The sequence below is a fragment of the Sinohyriopsis cumingii genome, chromosome 10 (assembly GCF_028554795.1).
Source record: "Sinohyriopsis cumingii isolate HCF-2022 chromosome 10, ASM2855479v2, whole genome shotgun sequence".
Classification (NCBI taxonomy): Eukaryota; Metazoa; Mollusca; class Bivalvia; order Unionida; family Unionidae; genus Sinohyriopsis; species Sinohyriopsis cumingii.
Genome location: NC_142970.1, coordinates 19303652 through 19330343, shown reverse-complemented (window position 1 = coordinate 19330343; position 26692 = coordinate 19303652). Strand labels below are relative to the sequence as shown.

At 33.8% G+C, this 26692-nt stretch overlaps 1 protein-coding gene and 2 long non-coding RNA genes across 8 annotated transcripts in view; 2 read left to right on the top strand and 1 right to left on the bottom strand.

The window, feature by feature from the left end:
* The window catches only part of LOC149789678 (dipeptidyl peptidase 4-like), a 255050-nt gene that overhangs the window by 181649 nt on the left and 46709 nt on the right, over window positions 1-26692 (top strand). For all 6 annotated transcript variants that reach the window (XM_089971696.1, XM_089971697.1, XM_089971699.1 and 3 more), the window contains 6 exons: window positions 3044-3118; window positions 4229-4281; window positions 5517-5592; window positions 16141-16261; window positions 21354-21514; window positions 25826-25920. In XM_089971696.1, coding sequence (XP_089827822.1) covers window positions 3044-3118; window positions 4229-4281; window positions 5517-5592; window positions 16141-16261; window positions 21354-21514; window positions 25826-25920 — 581 coding nt within the window. The remainder of the gene's footprint in view (window positions 1-3043; window positions 3119-4228; window positions 4282-5516; window positions 5593-16140; window positions 16262-21353; window positions 21515-25825; window positions 25921-26692) is intronic.
* Window positions 7365-10115, bottom strand: LOC149789680 (uncharacterized). Its single transcript, XR_016423694.1, has 3 exons — window positions 9843-10115; window positions 9123-9219; window positions 7365-8264 (listed from the first exon to the last, which is right to left on the bottom strand). It is a non-coding gene; the product is annotated as an uncharacterized LOC149789680 (long non-coding RNA).
* On the top strand, window positions 10358-13776 carry LOC149789679 (uncharacterized). Its single transcript, XR_016423693.1, has 3 exons — window positions 10358-10604; window positions 11295-11389; window positions 13222-13776. It is a non-coding gene; the product is annotated as an uncharacterized LOC149789679 (long non-coding RNA).

Sequence of the window (26692 nt, the reverse complement as noted above, 5' to 3'; positions counted from 1 at the left end):
CCTAAATTACTAGCCATTGAGTAGGAGCAAATGTCACGGAGTGAAGTATTAGTGAGTTTCCATGATGCCATGGTTGACTTTTAGTGAATTCAGGTCAGAACCGCATGGGTGTCCCTGTCGTAATATAGTCCCTATTAAAACCTAATGGTGTACATTGGTTGTGTGACTGCAGTGGCAGTATTTTCAGCAGGAGACTGGTAAATTACACAAAAAAATAAACAAGAAGGGACTCGGCAGATACCGTTTATGTCGCCATGGTGGCAAATGTGACGCAGTTGTACTGGCGAAATGTGCCTTGAAACCGTGAATTGACTGGCCTTAGGTGGCGCAGGAAAAATAGTTCCCTGTGTTAGAGGATACTTGTATAGTTTCTACGGCATGAACTGCTGACAGTACGGAAAGTTGATGAAGAGAAACCATGCAGATATGCGGTTGATATAAATTTGTCAAATTTTGAGATATGTGTTCTTGCATTGATTAGCGAAAAATTTATGTATAGAATGGACACGTCGGGCTTTCTAATTTGTAACTGAAGTTGTAGAGAAGTCTTTGGAAATTTGGGGTAAACTTATGACTTCTAGTGGAATCGTGCCAGGGATTGATACTGCTCGGTCAAGCAAATACCCCTGGATTATAGCAATACTTTTTGGCTCAGCTTATTGGCAATGACTGTTCACTTTTTAACATAATATAGTAATATCTTTGTTGCATAATATGCGTACAAATCTTCTTTCTTTCTTTCTCTCTCTCTCTATCTTTCTCTCTCAGGCATGTGCAGATGTAAAGTTGAAAATAAGAATGAATGCTTGTGTTAGCCATATTGTGTATTTCACGGAGACTTTATTTTTCAAGTAACTTTGGTTGAATAAATTGATGATCCATACAACATTATTTCTGTTGTAATCTGTATAGTTTTATCTCAACCTCAAGACAAAGAATAATGATAGACTAAAACATCGACAACAACAACAACTTATCTATGTTAACTGAATCAAAACCTCTTAAAATGCTTTAAAGTTCAGTAATTGCCAAGGCGAAGAACAAAGTTCTATGAGAGTAGATGTATGCATACATTTAGTGGACGGGGATACTTGTCTAATACCTTTTTACAAACAGTTTATTCTGTTTTTTTTGTTTTGGAGCCATGAATGAACAAGAATATACGTTAATGGTACAACACTCTCTTGGTTCACCTTCAGAATCATTTAGTTTATACATTTGCTAATTCAATGTACCACGTAAAGGTGTTTTGTATCGCTGATTGGAAGTTTTAAACAGATTTATTTTTCCTGCGTCACCTTCTGTATTAAACATACTGAAAAAAGACTAAATGAGTAAGAATATTACAGTCTAATGCAGCTCTAAGTAAATGTTCTCTTAAGTTATAAATACAAGTTCATCCTGTAGAACATCCTGAGCATTTTGGCTATTGTTAAAAACCTCATTAAATCTGGAAAAGCAATATAGATTGACACCTTGTATTTACATGTTGTGTCTTGTTTTAATAAGACTTCGTTTACAACAGAAATACAATAGTGATACAATAATTCATGATATGTTCAGCAAAGTCATCCAATCACCAACGGAAGCAAGTAAATACATTTAAAAGAACATTTAATGAATTCAACAGTGTATGGTTGCTTGCACGTTTAGTCGTAGGCCTCAAGAGCGTGATAATGAAAAACATATTCCTGTAATTAAATGTTTCATTTTGGGACTGATCATCTTGACGATAAATGTTTGACCTCTGTATAATATATTTATCTTTCTACTGAAGTTCTGTGCATGTAACTTCAAATTCGGTTAGTGATAATTCGATCTCATCGTGATGGGATTTTTTTTTACTTGAATCACATATGTTATAACCTGTTTGAATACTAAATAGGCAAATTATGAAATACAGGAGGATATAGCTCATTTAATAATCACAAAATAAATTTTGCATATCAAGGATGTCTTTTCAATATCTTAACGTGTGTAAAATCTCGCCGCACACAGGACGTTTTAACTTTACAGATGGGTCGGATAATTAGCAGTTTCATTCCAACTCTACAATGAATTCATGTGTATTTCCAGTAGCATTTTGATGTACTTCTTTCGTACATGTCGTAGATTGAACGTGTGTGGTATGAATGTATCCTGAGTTTCCCAACAGTATTGTCTCACATGTATGAAATATTAATACAAATACCAGGGACTGTTATATGCACCAGCTTATTTTCTTATAGTTTAGCTTAGTAGTTTGTATCTGATGCTTGGATCTAAAGGGAGATAATACGTTTTTGCAACATGTAATTTGATAGTGGAGATCTCTCTGCAAGTTTTCCACCGGGCAATCGAGGACATGGTTTCGGGCATGTGTATCACCATCTTAGGAGGATAGATACACTCCAAAATCGCAAACAAGTACCAAGCATGTAAACGGGGACTTTCCTACAGATCATGATTTTACGTTATTCTAGGCTAAAATAGTTGGGAGAAGCAAGATTTGACCATTTTACCAACTGAGGACATCCTCAGTAGGAGATGTGTCCTCGGTACATTGGTGTGCAATCTCATTAATGTCCTCTGTTTACACCAAATACAAACACACACACACACACACACATACATACATACATACATACAAGCTAAAGAAACAATTATACTTGTTTTATACACCCCATTCTAAACCATAATGCTGTATTATAAGCTTTATTTCAGATATCCCATGGTTACTATCTATGCTTTTAAGGAGGGGTGGATCGTTGGTGCTATTTTTGTGCGAAGTTTAGACTCAGTTCCCCCATAAGAAGACCAAATGTTCTGGGTAGGAGGATGTGAAGTGGTTGCTATCAGTAACTAGTATTTTATTTCAAAGACAACAATTTCATCTTTTCATGTCTTCTCCTTCAACAAGGCCAGAGTGTATCTTTAGGTATATCATGTGCAACAACCTAAGAAAAAGATTCTCCATCAATGTCTTTAGCAAATCTGTACCCTGTTTCTTCTGATTGGGATTTCAGCTGTTCCAGTAATTAGTGATTCATGTATTATTTTTCAGAGAGAATTGGATGCACATAATTTCAAAATATCAGCAGATGAACAGTATGTACTACTTTCCTATCATGTTCATCAAGTAAGTATGCAATGACTAATGATACATATATTTCTGCCAGAACACAACCGTTGTTTTATAGATTATTACATTGAATCAGATGACAACTTCTTTTTCATAAACTGTTACAGTGAGTCAAAAGACAGTTTCTCATTGTAGACTGTTAGATTGAGTCAAATGACAACTTTTTTGACCATTTATGTCAACATATATGTCATTCAGGTCAACATTTATATCATTCAGGTCAACATTTATGTCTTTCAGGTCAACATTTATGCCATTCAGGTCAATATTTATGTCATTCAGGTCAACATTTATGCCATTCAGGTCAATATTTATGTCATTCAGGTCAACATTTATGTCTTTCAGGTCAACATTTATGCCATTCAGGTCAATATTTATGTCATTCAGATCAACATTTGTGTCTTTTAGGTCAACATTTATGTCTTTTAGGTCAACATATATGTCATTCAGGTCAACATTTATGTCTTTTAGGTCAACATTTATGTCTTTTATGTCAACATTTATGCCATTCAGGTCAATATTTATGTCATTCAGGTCAATATTTATGTCATTCAGGTCAACATTTATGTCTTTTAGGTCAACATTTATGCCATTCAGGTCGCCATTTATGTCATTCAGATCAACATTTATGTCATTCAGGTCAACATTTATGTCTTTTAGGTCAACATTTATGCCATTCAGGTCATGATTTATATCATTCAGGTCAACATATATGTCATTCAGGTCAACATTTATGTCATTCAGATCAACATTTATGTCATTCAGGTCAACATTTATGTCATTCAGATCAACATTTATGTCATTCAGGTCAACATTTATGTATATCACTATACTGACTTTGTAGAGCCAAGGTGTGTGTGTGTGCAGTATGTTAGCAGTGCAGATCTTGAAGTCACATCATGTATAATTTTAGATCTGACTGCAAGGGCATTAATTAACTCTTCAATTACTGCATAGGCACACCCCATTAATCATGAAATGTGCTTAACAGTAAATGTATTGATGCACATTTGTCTTCATTGACTTTATTTAAAATGTACTTCAAAATAGATTTAATTTAAATTTTCATTCTGTTTTACCTTTAATTGCCTCTTTTTTTTCTTTTAGATATACAGACATTCCACAATAGCCAAATATAAAATATATAATGTAACTACAAAGTAAGTATTAAAACGACAAATACTCTTAAAGAAAACCTTATTACTAAGTGAATCAAGCAATACCTGTATGATGCAGGCATGAAATTGATATTTCCCCTATTTCCAAAGATCTCAAGACAACAGTTGAAGTCAACAAAAGGGTTCTTAAACTCTCAAAAACCATAAATCAGTTTCGTCTATTCAGTTAATGACCACACATTCACAAGACTCTAATTACATACTTGCATGTTTTTTATGCTTCAGATTCGTATGACTTATCAGTTTGCTTTTCCAAGCCATAGATTGGTATTCAATGTCACAAGCTACAAAACATGGTCCAAACACCAAATGCACAGAAATCATCCTAATATATCAAATGACTAAACCCTTTGTATATATTACAGTATCTTGAGAATTGCTCATGTTTAGAAAATAGGAAATGTCCATTTTATGAAACTAATTCCTGTAACCTTTAAGTCTCATAAATGCTGTAACTTATGATATCTGTTTCTATTGACTGGCTAATTACTCAGTTTGAGAATTGCCTTCCCAACAACTGACTTTCCATAATGAAACATAATCAGTCAAATAAAGCTATGACTGGAGATCTAGGTACATAACCATACCCTTGGTGTTTTTACTGTATATATTGCAATATTATATCAGTGTTGTTGGTTACTAAACTGAAAAGATAATTGTGCATTATTGTTTAATTCTTTTTCTTCTTTCTTTGTGTGTGTGTGTGTGTGTGTGTGTGTGTGTGTGTGTGTATGTGTGTGTGTGTCTGAGTTTCCAAACATTTCAGCTTATTATCAGTTGATTGCAAATATAAACATCTAGATGTTGATGTCACATTGATGTCAATCAAACATTACAATTTCAACATACGCTACATGTCATGGAAATGTCAATACACATCACATTCATGTTTATCCATTATGGCCATATTAAAATATCATAACAATGACATCATGTGATTGATCCTTTTCTTTAGGCTACCTCGTATAAATATCTTCATTAAAATTTATTGCATAATTGGATACTGTTTAAATGATATTGTCATAATGGGTTAGTGTTGGAATATTATTATCATAATAGCTTATTATTGGAATGTTATCGGCAGAGAAAAATCTCTAAGAAGAAGAAGTTACTAAATAATTTAATTGAATTATATATATTTACTAAACAGTCCACATAGGCACTTGATCTTTTATATTTACATGATTAATACATTTTTTTATTTCCTTTTTTCTAAGAATGCTTGAGGACTTAAAAGGCCCAGATGAATTTCAGTTCCAGTATGTGGGTTGGGGCCCAAAGGGTCATTCTCTCGTAAGTACATTCGCAGAATATAAATTATATACATTTTTTTATATATATATGTACATGATGTTTTCTCCCTGCTTTATAAAGATCTGATTTTATATCAACAATGCCCTTTTGTGGGTGATGTGATATCAACAATGCCTTTTGTTGGTGACTATATCAACAATGCCATTTTGTTGGTGACTTTATATCAACAATGCCCATTTGTTGGTGACTTGATATCAACAATGCCCTTTTGTTGGTGACTTGATATCAACATTGCCCTTTTGTTGGTGACTTGATATCAACATTGCCTTTTTGTTGGTGACTTGATATCAACATTGCCCTTTTGTTGGTGACTTGATATCAACATTGCCCTTTTGTCGGTGACTTGATATCAACATTGCCCTTTTGTTGGTGACTTGATATCAACATTGCCCTTTTGTTGGTGACTTGATATCAACATTGCCCTTTTGTTGGTGACTTGATATCAACAATGCTCTTTTGTTGGTGACTTTATATCAAGAATGCAGTTTTGTTGGTGATTGTATATTAACAATACCATTTTGTTGGCGATTCAAATTTCTTTGTACAGTATATATTTTTTATCAGTCTAAACCAACTACAAACAGCATAGACATTGACCTGCCATCACATAATATGCTGGCTAGTTCTAACAAAGTGTAAAGACATAGGTCTACTGTCACATTTTGCTATGGCAGATATTTGTCTGTGCAGAATACAATTTGGACTTGAATAAAGTGGGCATCTATTAAATAATTAATAGACTAAAAAGAAAGCTTGATTAAGAAATCTATTAATTGCTTCCTCTTTTTGAAGATGTTTTGAAACAAAAGTCCTTTCATCAAAATGATATTTTCAGAGACAAAATCAAATGTGAACTAATTACACCTCTCTCTCAATATCTCCTGCACAGCAGGGTCTACAAACATAGACTGCATGATAAGTGAGGCACGAGTTACCAAGGGACCTCCAAAAATTTAAGAAAAAAAATTGCTTTGACATTGAGAAAATGGGGGGTGCCCGGCTGTACTTTTTCCATCGTATACTCTGGAAAAGGATGGAATATGATGGAAAAACATGGAAAACCCTGGAAAATGATGGAAAAATGAAATATTCTCCAGAATTTAGCATGGAAACCCTGGACATTGTGCATGGAAAATGCTGGACATGCCTGGAAAATGCTGGACATTTTGGACTTTGAAATTTTTCAGCATGGAAAACCCTGGAAAACGATGGACATTTTGAACTTTGATTTTTTTCAGCATGGAAAACCCTGGAAAATGATGGACATTTTGGACTCTGAATTTTTTTCAGCATGGAAAACCCTGGAAAAGCATGGACAGTTTAGACTTAGAATTTTTTGGATAAATTTCAGCATGGAAAACCCTGGAAAAGGATGGACAGTTTGGACTTAGAATTTTTGGGATAAATTTCAGCATGGAAAACCCTGGAAAAGAACTTAGTCAATTTTCAAGATTGGTACAAAGAATTATTTTGAATTACCTAAAGAAAGAGCAATCATGACTAAACTGCGCTGTAACACAGATTTTTGAACTTGAAACTAAACTATTATTTCAAACCTATGATAAATATATACTGAGAAATAGAGGACACAAGTCAAATAAACAAACTAAACCATACACACACACACACACTTGACCCCTGCTTTAAAAAAAACAAACTACAAGTGTTGAAGTAGTACATCATTTATTGTATGTACCACATATGTAATTAAATGTTCATTATCAGAAGAACATCACTATACAAAAATGTTGGTGTAACACAAACTATACATGTATGAAAAGATATCCTGAAAAATTAGTTAAATCCTGACCAGAAAATATCTGGTGCATATAAAATCATAAATATGTCCAAATCTGTTCACCACTCGAGCTTGACACTACAGTGTATAAGTATGAAATTCTGCTGTGCAATGGTGAGAGCCATTTTAGTCCTTTTCATGATGATTGGGGAGAACAGTACCATAAATGGCATTTCCAATTTCAACAACAATAATAGGTTCTCGAAGACACTTGATCCTATTTTTGATGATGAAAGGAAGTCTTCTTTCTTGTCAGAGCCAACTTCATTCCAAAGAGATGTTTGCTCATAATTATTAGTTATGTACACCTGTACAGCCCCCAGTTTCACACATTTCTTCTTTATCGGAGCACAATTTTTTGCAGATCCCACAATAAAAATTGTATTTGAGATACTCCTTACTGAATTCACATTTTTCCTTCAAATCTTTGACAATTGTCAATCCTGTGTTTGCTGAAGGAAGATGCAACTGAATTAAGTCCAAAAAGTCACATATTTAGCATCTGACAAATTATGTCTTGTTGGCAAAGCCCCAAGGACAATAACATGTTCAGACTTTGTGATTTCACTACAATATATATCTTGTTATGGGGCTATGACAAAGTGGGGGATCTGTGACATGAGATGGGTAAGACTGAGTTGCTTCATTCACCTGATGATACTGTTCATTGTCTGAACTTGATTAAAACTCTATACTTTCTTCTGAGTCAGATGAAAAACTCATGTCACTGTCACCATATCTAGTTGGTTCATCTGTTGATATTCTCATTATATTTGAAGATTAGTATTACGTACAGTCACCAATTTCATAATATCCAAGACCAACAGAACTGGATTCACCTAGATCAACAACACTGTAATGAGAAATACAAATTTTAGTGAACATGTATAATTCATATTAAAATCTTAACATTCAAACATTATTGTTTTGTTGTGGGAATTGAATATGTACAGTTAATATTACACTGTTACAGTAGTTTAGTTTGACAAATCCAATGTTAATGCATGCATCATTTAAACATGGGTAATGCAAACATGATACACAATGAATGCATGTAAATGACAAGTAATTGATACACAATAATATACTCAATCATACAAAGTACATGTGATACAACATACACGTCATAAATGTATGTGATGTTTTCAGAAAAACAACTCAAGTTTCATAACATTTTAGGGCATTATAAGAAAAATGAAAGTAAAAATTATATTTAACATTTTAAATAATTAAAAACTTAAGTATGACAATGCATAACAATAAATTATTATATCTTGTTCTGCAAGAATCAATACTGATCAGATATTTCCTGGAATTTCTGTAATTGGCTGATTTGGTTAAATATGGTGTACATTGTGCACATATTGTGTATGGTGTGTTGGATAACCCATACAGAGTGAATGTTCTGTTCAAACACGTACACTGAATATTCTGTCTGTAAATACTGAATGATTTCACCATATACTCAGAATTTGTTGAACTCTGAAAATTCCACTTAGTGTTGTATAGTGAAATTTGTTTATTCCTTAAATTATTGATATGATAATGAAACTGTGTTTAAGATATGAGCCATGTTAAGCTGTGAATGTACTAGGTAAGAACAAATGTATAAAGAATAATGCTTATCTTCACACAAATAAACATTGTTGTGGGAGACAGCTGCAGACATTATTTAAAATGTAAAAAAACTCTCTATTACTCCTGGAATTACCATTGTTTTCTCTTCCTCCAGTACATAGTGCTTTTAGGAATGGACTTTGTGGAATTAACTTCAAACTGCTTATATATTTTGTCCTGAACACCAGTACCTGTAATACACAAACAGCATTAAAACGTTTACAGACTGTACAGTCAGACTGATTAAAACATTAACATATCGTTCAAAAATCATCTTCATGGTAAAACTTGTGTACATTTTAATCTTGCTAAGATTAATGTGAAATTTTTCAAAATTTCTTTTTCCAGGACTTAAGTTACTTAAGTTATGATTTTACTTATATATGTAGCAGTCTGAAAATTTAGCAATAACCTAAAGACCTTTTTGGACTAGATCTACAAATACTCAAGAAATTCACAACTTTATCATAATACCAGAGCAGTCCCTGTTTGGGCTTACATGTATCACTGGAGTTAACATTTCCAAGACTGACAATTACAAGGTTATGGCTGTTAAAATAAAATTCCACAAATTAGGTTGCTTTGAAAGTTATATATACATATATATTGAAAAACAAAAATACCTACTCTAATTTTACAACTGGTGCAAAAGGAAACTTGTTTCTGACCTTGTATATCTTTTCACATTTATTGAAATACTTGCTTACAATTTAATTACCAGTCATACATATATAGTGTTGGGCGGTTAATCATATAGTCAGTTTATACTTGGGCAAACGAGATAAAGTCGAGACTCCGTTTATCTCATACTCACCTATAATATTTGGGTGTCCAATTTGTGTTGTCTTTCCATTTGTGTTCCACACCTCGACACGATATTGCCTCTTGGTCGTAAACTTTGTCTTCTAAAACCACTTTACTGTAAACCAATCATTCCCCAACATATCCAAATCACGGCGTTGGTATCCGATGTATAGATATTAACTCTTTAGATAAATCATAAATCAAAAGAGAACAAAATGTCTGATTTTTCTGTCAAGTATTCGCCTTCGCGTATCGGAGTCACGTTTTTGTCACGCAGAAATAGCCGAGGTTGTTCCGTATGATGATGGCTGATGAAGCTGACTATGATGGGATATAAAATTAAGAACTTATTTTTTTCTAACCAATTACTACATTGAAAAAGCCGGCATATTTCGATTTCATGCGTTAGAACCAAATTTTCTGTAAAAAGAAAAAAAAACAAAAAAAAAACCGTTTCTGTAAATTTTGGTTCCAAATTTGGCACCCGAAATACGCTTTGGATAACCAGTCTAGAATTTGGGCGCAATTTTCGATTGGAGTGTCATTGAAATTGTATAATATAAAATATCCCAGGATTTTAAGATGACCACTGAACCAGATATATCACTGGTTATATGGGTGAATGATCGTCCCATTCAGGGAGGCATAATCTGTATGGCTGATGTACGCTCGCCACGAAAAGAAATGAAGGAATATCGCACGGGAGAGAAAGTGATGGCGGTTTGTCGTGGATTCAAGGGATACCATGAGTGTATTATTGCGAAAATAGCAGGTAAGTCATTACTCAGTCCAATTGTAGCAAAATTATTTGCACGGCCGCCAAGTACATTAGCTGCGAAAGACTTCGCGTGACGTAAATTTACGGAAAGCTATTACGAAATATATCCTATAGAACAATTTCTTTTTTTCATGCTGTTTGAAGACTGATAAATTAAACGTCAAACTTGTAAGGATATTGAAAGGTATGTGTTATGTTTTAAGCTTTGTTTCCATAATTGGCAACATTTTTTACTTATCCTAATGCACAATGACCAGTCATCTCGTGTCTGTCGTTCAAAAAAGTTGGTACGTGCCGGCCTTGCGAATATACATTTCCAAATTGTAAATTTCACTTTAAATTTTATTGACCCTCGATATTATTAATGATCTGACTGGTATTTGTATTTTTTACATTTTTGTTGTTATTTTCCAGACAGTGTGCTATTTGTAGCAATAAGTTATATTTGTTTTAATTAATTTTAGACTGTGACTCGGAAATATACCGGTAGATCTCTTTTCCAATTAATCTTCAATTCAGATTATGGCTTGTTTCTGACTATCCAATTTATATTCAGCCATTTCAGTAATATTTAATAGTAACTTATTGTATAATTAATAAGAATGTACAGTTGTAAACTGTTGGAAATGATTATCATTTTTCCTCACCAAAAATAATTGTTTAGTTTGTGTCCTTTAATTTCAGAAAAAAAGTGGCAAGGCACAGTTATGTAAACAACTTGATGGCGACAGCTTCATTGAAATTCTTCGATCTTTTAATTTGAATTAAGCAAGCGAGAGGTAATACCACATTTGTTTCAAATTCAAATGTCTAGAACATTAGCTGTAACCTGGAGTTGTGTATGTAGATAAGTAAATATATCAGAAACTTAGTGCATATGAATCATCATGGTGAAAATTTGGATTAAATTTTTTTTCACACCCAGCATGAGGCAGAAATATGTGAAATTTTGGATTTTAACAAAGCTGCTAAATAAATATTCAGAATGCTGTACAGCTCTGGTGAATATATTGGCAAGACACTAACTGGGGCAAGAGCCAATAATAAGTACACACAAGGCCACCTCTCCAAGAACAGTCCAGAATTCAAATAATTTATGGTATATTTTAAATTATTAACCATGCGTTTTAAACTTTGTTAACCTATGACAAAATATATGCCAAATTGTAACAAAATTTTTTTATGAACTAAGGCTGGAACATTATTATGAAATTTAAACGTATACACAACTACTACTTGAAATATTATAGTGTAGACAGGCAATATTCAAATGGACAATGTAAATCTACTTTCAGTTTAAATGGTATAATCACAACTGCATGTATATGGTAGCCAGTTTGTGTGTGCGTGATTCAGATGTTTAGTAACGTAGCTTTAACAAATGTTTAGTCACATCGCTACGATGTCTGCAGTGTGGCAATTTATAGTGATGTCTAGCACTGGGATATCATGCCACAGACATGTAGCATAATGTCTCCCACCCATTCACATTATCTTGACACCAGGTTGACCAGTCCTAACACTAACCTCTTAACCGTTTACCTTATAGAGCATAATTACAAAGTGCAGCATGCTATAAATAGAGCACCTGTTACCTATTCGACTCCATACGCATAGGCCTGCCTGTTAACTGTTAAGCAATGTAGTGTATTTTATGTTAAACAGCAATTGTAACCATTTTACATTTTTGGTACACATCTATTATGTGTGGAAAAATTTAAGATTAAAAGTCTGATTGTTATAGCTGCGTAATTATTTTTCACTGAAGAATTTTTTACGTGCTTTAAAATCTTGAGAGGACTCATTCACCGTCATGTCAGGGAGGCCGCGTGACCAGTCGTAGCTGCCATTTCTCATACTTCAAATTTACAATTTGTTGTCTGCATCTACATCACTAAGTCATCTGAATTTGATAATTTATGAAAACTAATTGCTGCCTGCATCAATATCAGAGCCTTTACCTAAGTTATTGAATCTTTCGTAGTTCTGATTCTAATCGTGAAAACTTCGTAAGTACTGAATGAAATCCGCGACCTCCATTTTGGAGAGTGGAGATTATGACCCAGTTACTTTAAATAGCAGATATCAACCAGGGCATAAACAGTGACCACGTGATCTGGTGTAATTGTCATTCACAGAAATGAATGTAGTATCTAAATGGGGGTTTTCCCCAAAGGTGGCGCTATGAAAACCGGCTTAAAATGGCTGATGTTTACAGTAGGCATCAAAAGGCGCTTCCATGTGAATGGAGTAGAGGCATCAAAAGATGCTTGCATGAGGTAAAGGAGCAGTTAGCTAGCCAGTTTAATTTGTGATGGAAACCACAGGTTTTTAAGGCTATCAAGTTAGTCATCAAGCCAAGTGCCTCATTACAATTACCAACCTCAGGGATTGTAAAAGTACTGTAATTGCATGAAATGTTTCAGGCATAACTCTCATTCTCTCACTCCCCTCTCTCTCCCTCTCTCTCTCTCTCTCTCTCTGTGCGTCTGTCTCTGTCTGTCTGTCTGTCTGTCTCTCTATATATATATATATATATATATTTGGGATTGAAATAAATTTGAAATCTTGCTTGATTCGATTCATTAATATACAATGATTTGTATTTCAGAAATCATGAAGGAGAAGAATAACATTGGGGAGGTGATGGTGAGACAGAAGCTTTGCGATTTGGTTAAACCATCAAGAGTACCATCACTTCCACAGACTCCAGTGGTGACAACAGAAAAATAAGAAATGTGGTGAATGAACTATGAAACAACACGTGTAAAAAGAAATATTTTAAATTTTTTAAATTAAAATTGAGATAGAAATTAACGTGAATTTCTGTTATTTTGTTGTTAAGATTGCTTCAGAATAAATTCAAACTATAACTAGAGTAAGAGAACATATTTTTAGAAACTCAGATGATGTTAAGGAGCCAGTAATCTGGATTTTATGTCACCAGTAGAAGTGTAGCAACATTTATGACAACTTAAGCCATGTTGTCTACTGAATACTAGTGCACAACCTATTAAGCTACCAGTGACAAGTATAGTTTTTAATTTTTGTTTCCTTGTTTAAAAGTTACTAAACATCACAGTCAATACAAGGAGTTGGTTGGGGTAATTTGGATCATGTTCTTCTTGAAATTATCATCAAATAAAAGTTGCATCACTGTTAAAAATCTCGTTTTCATAAAATATTTCAACAATTTTCAGCTAAATTTTAGTGTTGTCCAGGGTTTTCCAGCCTACCCTGGATAAAGACTGGAATATTAGTCCAAATGCTCCAGCATTTTCCATGCTAGAATTGTCCAGGGTTTTCCAGCCTACCCTGGACATAGGCTGGAATATTAGTCCAAATACTCCAGCGTTTTCCATGCTAGAATTTTCCAGCGTTTTCCATGCTAGAATTGTCCAGGGTTTTCCAGCCTACCCTGGACAGAGGCTGGAATATTAGTCCAAATACTCCAGCGTTTTCCATGCTAGAATTTTCCAGCGTTTTCCATGCTAGAATTGTCCAGGGTTTTCCACCCTACCCTGGACATAGGCTGGAATATTAGTCCAAATACTCCAGCGTTTTCCATGCTAGAATTTTCCAGCGTTTTCCATGCTAGAATTTTCCAGCGTTTTCCATGCTAGAATTGTCCAGGGTTTTCCAGCCTACCCTGGACATAGCCTGGAATAATAGTCCAAATACTCCAGCGTTTTCCATGCTAGAATTGTCCAGTGTTTTCCATGCAAGAATTGTTCAGGGTTTTCCAGCCTACCCTGGACAGAGGCTGGAATATTAGTCCAAATACTCCAGCGTTTTCCATGCTAGAATTTTCCAGCGTTTTCCATCGTTTTTCATGGAATATGATGGACATTCTACAGCCGGGTGAGCAGTGATAGGGAACTGGACTGTTTATTGACTAAATCCTCATTTTACAATCACGTCACTAATAATTTTAATAATGTGCTTTTTCTAATGAAGTTGTTTATTATTCTGTTTAAAAACATTTATTTTCAAGAGTGTCCAACATATGAAAGATCGTTCCAACTGGTTTCAACAACCATCACGTGTATACGAAACAGTATGTGTATTACATCACTGCTTTTTGTTTTCTTGATGAGTCTGGTTCCTGTAGTGGTGTTAAATTATTATCCTGCCAAATCAAGAGTCCAAAGAGCAGGGAACTAGACTAACTGTTGACAGACCAAAAAACAAGATTCCTTTTATTAAAAAACACATGACATTTATTTTTTGAGACAATTGTCTTTGTCAAAACTCAATTTTTGTATTGTTCAATTAGTACAATATTGATGTCGTGATTTCATTGGAAGTAATAATGAAACTTCTTATCATCCTTGAGGATATCTCTAAGCGCCAGTTCAAGAAGTCTTTGAAACTTGCTTGCCCACAATGGTCTGTATCTGTGAAATCAAGCTCTTTATTTTACGAAGTATTCAATTCACTTGGCTGCCTTGTTATCTTCGGTCAGAGTTATGAAAGAGTTGGTTAATTTAAGGTAGTTTATGTTACATACACAATAACATTTATATGTGTTCAGTTGATCAAATGAAGTGAGTTCACCCAAAATACGACTGGGACCTCTAGAATTTAAGTTTGTAGGATTTTCATGCCTTTTAACTTTTTTTTTTTTCACCCCCTTTATTTGGTTCAAAAGACATAATTAACATAATAATACAGTAGAGACCAGCTTTTAATTCAGTGCAACAATACAACAAATACTTCTGGAAGTCAATTATCAAAACACGGTTGGCACTTGATTAGGTTCTGAGAGAAACGCTCGCAGACATATCTGTTATGGTAGATTGATGCATTTTACATTTAATTGCAAGAGGACACATTGCATTTTTGATGATTACACTTAAAAGGAATTAAAAAATAGAACTAAAACACAAATTTCAATAGATAAAAAATATATTTAATTTGTATCTATTTATTAAAGTAGTGCCTCCACTCCACGTAAGTGACATTTCCATTGATCGAAATATCCTTACATATCATTAATTGCAGTGTACTAGGAATGTGGTTTGGAAGAAAAATGTAATAAATTGTATGACTTATTTTTGAATTTGATATTTCATGGTGTTGATTAAAATTTCCAGGTCCTATCTACCATTTTCAACAATAAAATGAGCGATACATCAAAGTTTCTGTTACCAATTTTGATCACAATTTTCTTCAAGTTCAGCAAATAGGGATCAAATTTTTGGGGTATTTTCTGGTTTAAAAAATGGGATAATATGAGTTATTGAGGGAGTGGTGTAAAGTGATGGTGAACAAATTCCTGGTAATGCAGCTTGTAAAATTAAGAAGGAATGGGAAATAGCAACTAAAAGCTATACATTAAGGTTAGATTTGTCTTAAGATGCCACTACATGTATAGCTATTGCTTATTGTTTGATTTATATAGTAATTGAGTCTTTATGGGCATTGAAATGGTGTCTTATAGAGAGGTGAATGCATAACACAAGGTACTTGTAAAGCAGGTTTGGCCATATTCATTGCAAAACCATGACTCGATTGCTTTGTTTTGCAGATCTTTGTGCAGCTGAATAATCTGTTTTATAAAAAGGACATTCAGAGTCCATATGTTCAACTTACCTATGACGGAGTGCCGGAGGAAATTTACAATGGAATACCGGATTGGGTTTATGAAGGTATTAGAAATTTACGATGGAATACCGGATTGGGATTATGAAGGTATCAGAAAGATACCACTGATGATATCATCAAATCAGAGATACTGTCAGGAATTTTCTTAACATGGGGAGGACCAACCTCCAGAGCAGGGGAATTGGGGGAAGGGTGGGTGCACAATTCAAATGGTTGATGTTGGGTGACAATTTTTTAAATTGTAATGTATATGCATATCTAATTCAAAACAATCATTTCATTTAGACTTTATATAACTTCCTTGACAACATACATAAGGTATCTGTTTACCTAATTTTGTTTGCTGAGCTGGTAAATCTTCTTCTCTGTGTCTTTTTACTCAACTTCTTCAAAGCCTCAGAAAATGGGAAATCATTGATATGACCTCTGTATTGGAGAAGTCATTAATCCACTGTTTTTGATGGGTTTTTTTGTTAGTTTTTTCAATTCCATATGTCCTGTCAAACTGTAGGTTTGAAAATTTGTGCAACTGTTTTTGTTAGGAAATTGATTATCTTTTTATATTCTTGACACAAAAATATAGCATCCTTCCTTCTGGTTAATTCTTTAACTGGTTTTAAGTTATCAACCACTTTTCTTGGTATTTTGGCTTCTTTTCTTATCTTTTTTTCTGCCTCTGGTTCCACTTCTGTGTGCCACTCGCTCTGTTTTGACATTCTTAAACTCGCTGCTTGTTATGCTTTACAAAACTTCTATTCTGGCTGATCAGTGGATCCATTTGTTATACCCCTCATGGGGACAATTAAATCAGAACCCTTGGGTAACTTTTGCAAAACACCACAGCAGATCTCAGTTATACATATGCTTGTATTCAAACATTAACACTACCTTAGCATAGCTTGATTGAGATCACTTGCAAACAGAACGACAAACGTGTATTTTGACAAACATATATTTAGATTTTTTGTGTTTATAAAAAGACCGCATGCAATGGGGCACAGAAAAGTGTGGAAACAGCAGATAATTTGCATGACCTTTCCCCTTTTGGTTTTGAAACGTTGAATGACTAGCCATCATTGTAACCAATGAAGCCATAGTCTGGAAGGCATCTCTCTCAGATGGAATGAAAATATTCGTGCATCATGAATTTTCATTCCGTTTATAAAAGTTTAGTAGGTCCATCTATATGGAAAAATTACTTTTAATTTTTTTTTTACAGTAGTATAAAACAATGAGAAAGTTTTTAATACAAGCAACAAAAGGTATGCTTTATAATGTCAGAGTAAGGGTTTTTACTCTATAATGTCAGAGCAAGGGTTTTTACTTTATAATGTCAGAGTAAGGGTTTTTACTTTATAATGTCAGAGTAAGGGTTTTTACTTCATAATGTCAGAGTAAGGGTTTTTACTTCGTAATGTCAGAGTAACAGTTTTTACTTTGTAATGTCAGAGCAAGGGTTTTTACTTTATAATGTCAGAGCAAGGGTTTTTACTTTATAATGTCAGGGTAAGGGTTTTTACTTCATAATGTCAGAGTAAGGGTTTTTACTTAAGGGTTTTTACTTCATAATGTCAGAGTAAGGGTTTTTACTTTATAATGTCAGAGTAAGGGTTTTTACTTCATAATGTCAGGGTAAGGGTTTTACTTTATAATGTCAGAGTAAGGGTTTTTACTTCGTAATGTCAGGGTAAGGGTTTTTACTTCGTAATGTCAGAGTAAGGGTTTTTACTTCATAATGTCAGAGTAAGGGTTTTTACTTTATAATGTCAGAGTAAGGGTTTTTACTTTATAATGTCAGAGTAAGGGTTTTTACTTTATAATGTTAGAGCAAGGGTTTTTACTTCATAATGTCAGGGTAGGGGTTTTTACTTTATAATGTCAGAGTAAGGGTTTTTACTTTGTAATGTCAGAGTAAGGGTTTTTACTTTATAATGTCAGAGTAAGGGTTTTTACTTTATAATGTCAGAGTAAGGGTTTTTACTTTATAATGTTAGAGCAAGGGTTTTTACTTCATAATGTCAGGGTAGGGGTTTTTACTTTATAATGTCAGAGCAAGGGTTTTTACTTCGTAATGTCAGAGTAACGGTTTTTACTTTATAATGTCAGAGTAAGGGTTTTTACTTTATAATGTTAGAGCAAGGGTTTTTACTTCATAATGTCAGGGTAGGGGTTTTTACTTTATAATGTCAGAGTAAGGTTTTTACTTCATAATGTCAGAGTAAGGGTTTTTACTTTATAATGTCAGAGTAAGGGTTTTTACTTTATAATGTCAGAGTAAGAGGTTTTACTTTATAATGTTAGAGCAAGGGTTTTTACTTCATAATGTCAGGGTAGGGGTTTTTACTTTATAATGTCAGAGTAAGGGTTTTTACTTCATAATGTCAGAGTAAGGGTTTTTACTTTATAATGTCAGAGTAAGGGTTTTTACTTCATAATGTCAGAGTAAGGGTTTTTACTTCATAATGTCAGAGTAAGGGTTTTTACTTCATAATGTCAGAGTAAGGGTTTTTACTTTATAATGTCAGAGTAAGGGTTTTTACTTCATAATGTCAGAGTAAGGGTTTTTACTTTATAATGTCAGAGTAAGGGTTTTTACTTTATAATGTTAGAGCAAGGGTTTTTACTTCATAATGTCAGGGTAGGGGTTTTTACTTTATAATGTCAGAGTAAGGGTTTTTACTTTATAATGTCAGAGTAAGGGTTTTTACTTTATAATGTCAGAGTAAGGGTTTTTACTTTATAATGTTAGAGCAAGGGTTTTTACTTCATAATGTCATTGTAGGGGTTTTTACTTTATAATGTCAGAGCAAGGGTTTTTACTTCGTAATGTCAGAGTAAGGGTTTTTACTTTATAATGTCAGAGTAAGGGTTTTTACTTTATAATGTTAGAGCAAGGGTTTTTACTTCATAATGTCAGGGTAGGGGTTTTTACTTTATAATGTCAGAGTAAGGGTTTTTACTTTATAATGTTAGAGCAAGGGTTTTTACTTCATAATGTCAGGGTAGGGGTTTTTACTTTATAATGTCAGAGTAAGGGTTTTTACTTCATAATGTCAGAGCAAGGGTTTTTACTTTATAATGTCAGAGTAAGGGTTTTTACTTTATAATGTCAGAGTAAGGGTTTTTACTTTATAATGTTAGAGCAAGGGTTTTTACTTCATAATGTCAGGGTAGGGGTTTTTACTTTATAATGTCAGAGTAAGGGCTTTTACTTCGTAATGTCAGGGTAGGGGTTTTTACTTCATAATGTCAGAGTAAGGGTTTTTACTTTATAATGTCAGAGTAAGGGTTTTTACTTCATAATGTCAGAGTAAGGGTTTTTACTTTATAATGTCAGAGTAAGGGTTTTTACTTTATAATGTTAGAGCAAGGGTTTTTACTTCATAATGTCAGGGTAGGGGTTTTTACTTTATAATGTCAGAGTAAGGGTTTTTACTTCATAATGTCAGAGTAAGGGTTTTTACTTTATAATGTCAGAGTAAGGGTTTTTACTTTATAATGTCAGAGTAAGGGTTTTACTTTATAATGTCAGAGTAAGGGTTTTTACTTTATAATGTCAGGGTAAGGGTTTTTACTTTATAATGTCATAGTAAGGGTTTTTACTTTATAATGTTAGATCAAGGGTTTTTACTTTATAATGTCAGAGTAAGGGTTTTTACTTTATAATGTTAGAGCAAGGGTTTTTACTTCATAATGTCAGGGTAGGGGTTTTTACTTTATAATGTCAGAGTAAGGGTTTTTACTTCATAATGTCAGAGCAAGGGTTTTTACTTTATAATGTCAGAGTAAGGGTTTTTACTTTATAATGTCAGAGTAAGGGTTTTTACTTTATAATGTTAGAGCAAGGGTTTTTACTTTATAATGTCAGGGTAAGGGTTTTTACTTCATAATGTCAGGGTAAGGGTTTTTACTTTATAATGTCATAGTAAGGGTTTTTACTTTATAATGTTAGAGCAAGGGTTTTTGCTTTATAATGTCAGGGTAAGGGTTTTTACTTTATAATGTCAGAGTAAGGGTTTTTACTTTATAATGTCATAGTAAGGGTTTTTACTTCATAATGTTAGAGCAAGGGTTTTTACTTTATAATGTCAGGGTAAGGGTTTTTACTTTATAATGTCAGAGTAAGGGTTTTTACTTTATAATGTCAGAGTAAGGGTTTTTACTTCATAATGTCAGAGTAAGGGTTTTACTTTATAATGTCAGAGTAAGGGTTTTTCTTTATAATGTTAGAGGAAGGGTTTTTACTTTATAATGTTATAGCAAGGGTTTTTACTTTATAATGTCAGGGTAAGGGTTTTTACTTTATAATGTTAGAGCAAGGGTTTTTACTTCATAATGTCAGGATAAGGGTTTTTACTGTATAATGTCAGTGTAAGGGTTTTTACTTCGTAATGTCAGAGTAAGGGTTTTTACTTCGTAATGTCAGGGTAAGGGTTTTTACTTCGTAATGTCAGGGTAAGGGTTTTTAGTTTATAATGTCAGAGTAAGGGCTTTACTTTATAATGTCAGAGTAAGGGTTTTTACTTCATAATGTCAGAGTAAGGGTTTTTACTTTATAATGTCAGAGTAAGGGTTTTTACTTTATAATGTCAGGGTAAGGGTTTTTACTTTATAATGTCATAGTAAAGGTTTTTACTTAGTAATGTCAGGGTAAGGGTTTTTACTTCGTAATGTCAGAGTAAGGGTTTTTACTTAATAATGTCAGAGTAAGGGTTTTTACTTCATAATGTCAGAGTAAGGGTTTTTACTTTGTAATGTCAGAGTAAGGGTTTTTACTTTATAATGTCAGGGTAAGGTATTTTACTTTGAGAAAATGTTGCCCAATACAGTGAATGAAAATTCACACAATTATTATACTTCTTGATAATGGATTTTTACAAACCTAAACATAAGTAAAATTTATTGTGTCCAAGAACATTTAAAAATAACAATGTTACACTATCAAGTATGTTTCAGTTATTATTTTCATGTGCATTTCTAGTCAATATTTACTCAAATTTTGTACTGATATGGTAAGGAAATGTAGATGTGAATAACATAAGCGACGCAAGCCAAGCTGCAAAAAATTGATATTTATACAAAAAGATGAAATAAAGATGACTTTAATATAAAATATTTATTTATTTGTAATTTCAGAGGAAGTTCTTAGTTCAGATAATGCTGTCTGGTGGTCTCCAGATGGGACTTCAATAGTGTATGCTATGTTTAACGACACCAGGGTGACGAAATTTGAATATGTAATATATGGTGATACTCATGATCCATATGTGCAAACCAGAAGGATAGCATATCCAAAGGTACATTATTATAGTTAAATCCTGACGGATAGCATATCCAAAGGTACATTATTATAGTTAAATCCTGATGGATAGCATATCCAAAGGTCCATTATTATAGTTAAATCCTGAAGGATAGCATATCCAAAGGTACATTATTATAGTTAAATCCTGAAAAATAGAATATCCAAAGATGCATTATTATAATGCAATCCAGAAGGATAGTTTATCCAAAGATACCTTATTATAATGAAATCCTGAAGGATAGCATATCCAAAGGTACATTTTTATAATGCAATCCAGAAGGATAGTTTATACAAAGGTACATTATTATAATGAAATCCTGAAGGATAGCATATCCAAAGTTAAATTATTATAGTGCAATCCAGAATAATGGTAGATCCAAAGGTACATTGTTATACAGCAATCCAGAAGGATGGTGTATCCAAAGGTACATTATTATAGTAAAAGTCAAAAGGATAGCATATCTAAAGGTATATTATTATAGTGAAATACAAAAGGATAGCATATCCAAAGGTACATCATTATTATGCAAACCAGAATGATAGCATATCTAAAGGTATAGTATTATGGCGAATTCCAGGAGGATTGCATATCCAATGGTGCATTACTATTGTGCAATCCAGAAGGATGGCATATCCAAAGGTATGTTATTTAGTGCAATCCAGATTAATGGCAAATATAAAGGTACACCATTATAATGCAATCCAGAAGGATGGCATATCCAAAGGTACATCATTATAATGCAATCCAGAAGGATGCCATATCCAAAGGTAGACCATTATAATGCAATCCAGAAGGATGGCATATCCAAAGGTACACCATTATAATGCAATCCAGAAGGATGGCATATCCAAAGGTACACCATTATAATGCAATCCAGAAGGATGGCAAATCCAAATGTACACCATTATAATGCAATCCAGAAGGATGGCATATCCAAAGGTACACCATTATAATGCAATCCAGAAGGACGACATATCCAAAGGTACACCATTATAATGCAATCCAGAAGGATGGCAAATCCAAAGGTACACAATTATAATGCAATCCAGAAGGATAGCATATCCAAAGGTACACCATTATAATGCAATCCAGATTAATGGCAAATCCAAAGGTACACCATTATAATGCAATCCAGAAGGATGGCATATCCAAAGGTACACCATTATAATGCAATCCAGATTAATGGCAAATCCAAAGGTACCCCATTATAATGCAATCCAGAAGGATGGCATGTCCAAAGGTACACCATTATAATGCAATCCAGATTAATGACAAATCCAAAGGGTCCCCATTATAATGCAACCCAGAAGGATGGCAAATCCAAAGGTACACCATTTTAATGCAATCCAGAAGGATGGCATATCCAAAGGTACACCATTATAATGCAATCCAGAAGGATAGCATATCCAAAGGTACACCATTATAATGCAATCCAGATTAATGGCATATCCAAAGGTACACCATTATAATGCAATCCAGAAGGATAGCATATCCAAAGGTACACCATTATAATGCAATCCAGATTAATGGCATATCCAAAGGTACACCATTATAATGCAATCCAGATTAATGGCAAATCCAAATGTACACCATTATAATGCAATCCAGAAGGATGGCAAATCCAAAGGTACACCATTATAATGCAATCCAGAAGGATAGCATATGCGAAGGTACACCATTATAATGCAATCCAGAAGGATGGCATATCCAAAGGTACACCATTATAATGCAATCTAGAAGGATGGCATATCCAAAGGTGCACCATTATAATGCAATCAAGAAGGATGGCATATCCAAAGGTACACCATTATAATGCAATCCAGAAGGATGGCATATCCAAAGGTACACCATTATAATGCAATCCAGGAGGATGGCATATCCAAAGGTACACGATTATAATGCAATCCAGATTAATGGCATATCCAAAGGTACACCATTATAATGCAGTCCAGATTAATGGCAAATCCAAAAGTACACCATTATAATGCAATCCAGAAGGATGGCATATCCAAAGGTACACCATTATAATGCAATCCAGAAGGATGGCATATCCAAAGGTACACCATTATAATGCAATCCAGAAGGATGGCATATCCGAAAGTTTATCAATATACTGGAATAGAACTGTTCATTATTTATAATGTTGCCATTGTTCCCATAAGTTGCCTTAAGTTTCCTAAATTTAATGTATCTCAAATTTGTAATGTCTTATCCTTGTGTCTTCATATTACTTGGTGTATCTGCAATTTCAGGACCTGAATTAAGAAATGAATAATTAATAATTAATTAATTAAAATGGTCTTTGCAACAAGTGAAATGGTAGGAATAGAGTATGGAAAGCTTATGGTAAAGCACACTGATGGACAGAAATATTTTAAAAGATGAAAAAGAACATCTATCAACACATCTAGAGTGGTTGGCAATCAGTACAAAACATTTCATAAAAGGTACACTCATGTTTTTATATAGGCAGTTAAACAATGAGGAATATTCTGGAAAACTAGAAGCAATGGTGTGAAAACTAATGCACACTATGAGACAGTACAAAATGGTGCAGAAATTAACATTGCAACTAGCTGGAGAATGAAATGATGCAAACACTATAGAAATGATAGATTGTACAAATTGTACACAAAATCAGTTGCAAACACTGGAAATGATACATTGTACAAAATGTACCTTAAATCACTTATGAACAGTATGGAAATGACACACTGTACAAAATGTACACTAAATCAATTATGAACACTGAAAATGATACATTGTGCAAAATGTATCCTACATCACTGACGAACAGTATGGAAATGATACATTGTACAAAATGCACACTAAATCAATCACAAAACTTGTTATAAATATTATAGTCCTGTAGTTTCATTATTTTATTTTGGGGAAAGGGTCAATAGTTCTATTTGTATAAGTAATTAACTCATTTGTTAGTACCAATGCTATATGTAGAGGGGTAACTTGCATTCCAATTGTAGAATTCTGTAAACTAGTGTCTGCTATTATATTTTCTTCTTTATTGTGCACCCACCCAAACCCTGAGAAAAATCTTTGCTGACCAAAAGAAAGAAACAAAGAGACCAGTTGCCATAGTTACCCAATGATTGTAAGGAATTTTAATATAAGCCACATGTATAGGGAATGACTTTGTGCCTTTTTCCATTATATCTTGTATGTCAATGCAGAAAATGGGGATAAATGCATGCATACATCTGTAAGATTTACACAAACTGTGTGTGAAATTTACACAGTATGTGAAGTTACACAGCGAAGTCTACACCATCAGTATGTGAAATTACACAGTCCTTATGTAAAGTTACAGTCATTATGTAAAGTTTGTACAGCCAGTATGTGAAGTTTACACAGGTAGTATGTGAAGTTACACAATCAGTATGCAACATATGTACACAGCTGTGGGGCCCAGAGTGGTCGAGTGGTATAAAGCACTCGCCGTTATGGATCACTGCCATCTCACCTCTGTCTGTGTGAGTTCGAGTCTCAGCCTCGGCTAACGTTGGTACATGAGAAAGCCTGCCAGTAGCTTCTCGTGGGTAGGTGGTTCTTCCCAGGGTTTTCCAGGGTTCTTCCTCCACCAATTATACTGGCCGCCATATATAGCCTATCTTGTGCTGAAAAATGGCGTTAAACCCTACAACAACAACAACAATATACACAGCCTATATATATATATATATATATATATATATATATATATATGTGTGTGTTTGTGTCTGTGATTTTGATTTTTAACATACCTTTAACACTTTTTCAGTCATACTGCTATGATGTCTGCAGTGTGGCAGTTTATAGTGATGTCTAGCACTGGGGCATCATGCCACAGACATGTAGCATGTTGTCCCACATAGTCACATCCTGACACAAGGCCGACCAGTCCTAACACTAACCTCTTATTGCTGAGTGCCAATTGAGGCAGCTGTTAGTACCATTTTAAAAAGTCTTTGGTATGACTTGACCAGGGATTGAACCTGTTACTTCTCACATCAAAGGCAGATGATATAACCACTAGGCTACCGGAGTGGAAACAGCTAACATGTGAAGTGTGCATAGCCAGTAGAACAAAAAACTTGATAATTGTGGTTATTTATGTCTTTTTGAAGTTGGTGGTGTTTTATTAGGAACTGTAAGGCAATAGTGATGTCTAGCACTGGGGCATCATTACTTCACTAAAAAATAAAACACCTGTAAATTGCATGAGGTACTGTTACTGATACCAAGATGCTCTGGTTATATTTGATTCTATTTCATTAAAATTGCATAACATTGGACTATGTCTTCCAGGCAGGGACCCGGAATCCAACCTTTACTCTGCGAATCCTGAATCTGGACAACATGACAACACGTGATCTGCAACCCCCAGCAGAGTTCAGGAATCGGTATAGTAGTCACAATTAATGATACTATTGCTACTATTGCCACTACTACTACTACTACTAATAATAATAATAATAAAAGATTCAGTAAAAGTGTTCATTGTATACGAAAATATGAAATGTTTTGAATAAAAGCCTTGTGTATATTTCAGACAGTGCCTATTGTGCTATTGGACATAAACTTCATGTACAAATCTTTGCCTTTCTGTTTGCTACAGACTCTGATATCTTACTATTAATGTGATGAAGTTATTTTGTCACAGTGAGCAGTGTGGTATAGACTTCTTACTGTTTAATACAGTTAAGTGTTTTGTCACTGAGCAGTATGGTATTGACTTGTTACTGTTTAATGCAGTTAAGCGTTTTGTCACAGTGAGCAATATGGTATTGACTTGTTACTGTTTAATATAGTTAAGTGTTTTGTCACACTGAGCAATATGGTATTGACTTGTTACTGTTTAATATAGTTAAGTGTTTTGTCACAGTGAACAGTGGTATAGACTTGTTACTGTTTAATATAGTTAAGTGTTTTGTCACACTGAGCGATATGGTACAGACTTGTTACTGTTTAATACAGTTAAGTGTTTTCTCACAGTGAGCAATATGGTATTGACTTGTTACTGTTTAATGCAGTTAAGTGTTTTGTCACACTGAGCGATATGGTATAGACTTGTTACTGTTTAATACAGTTAAGTGTTTTCTCACAGTGAGCAATATGGTATTGACTTGTTACTGTTTAATGCAGTTAAGTGTTTTGTCACCGTGAGCAATATGG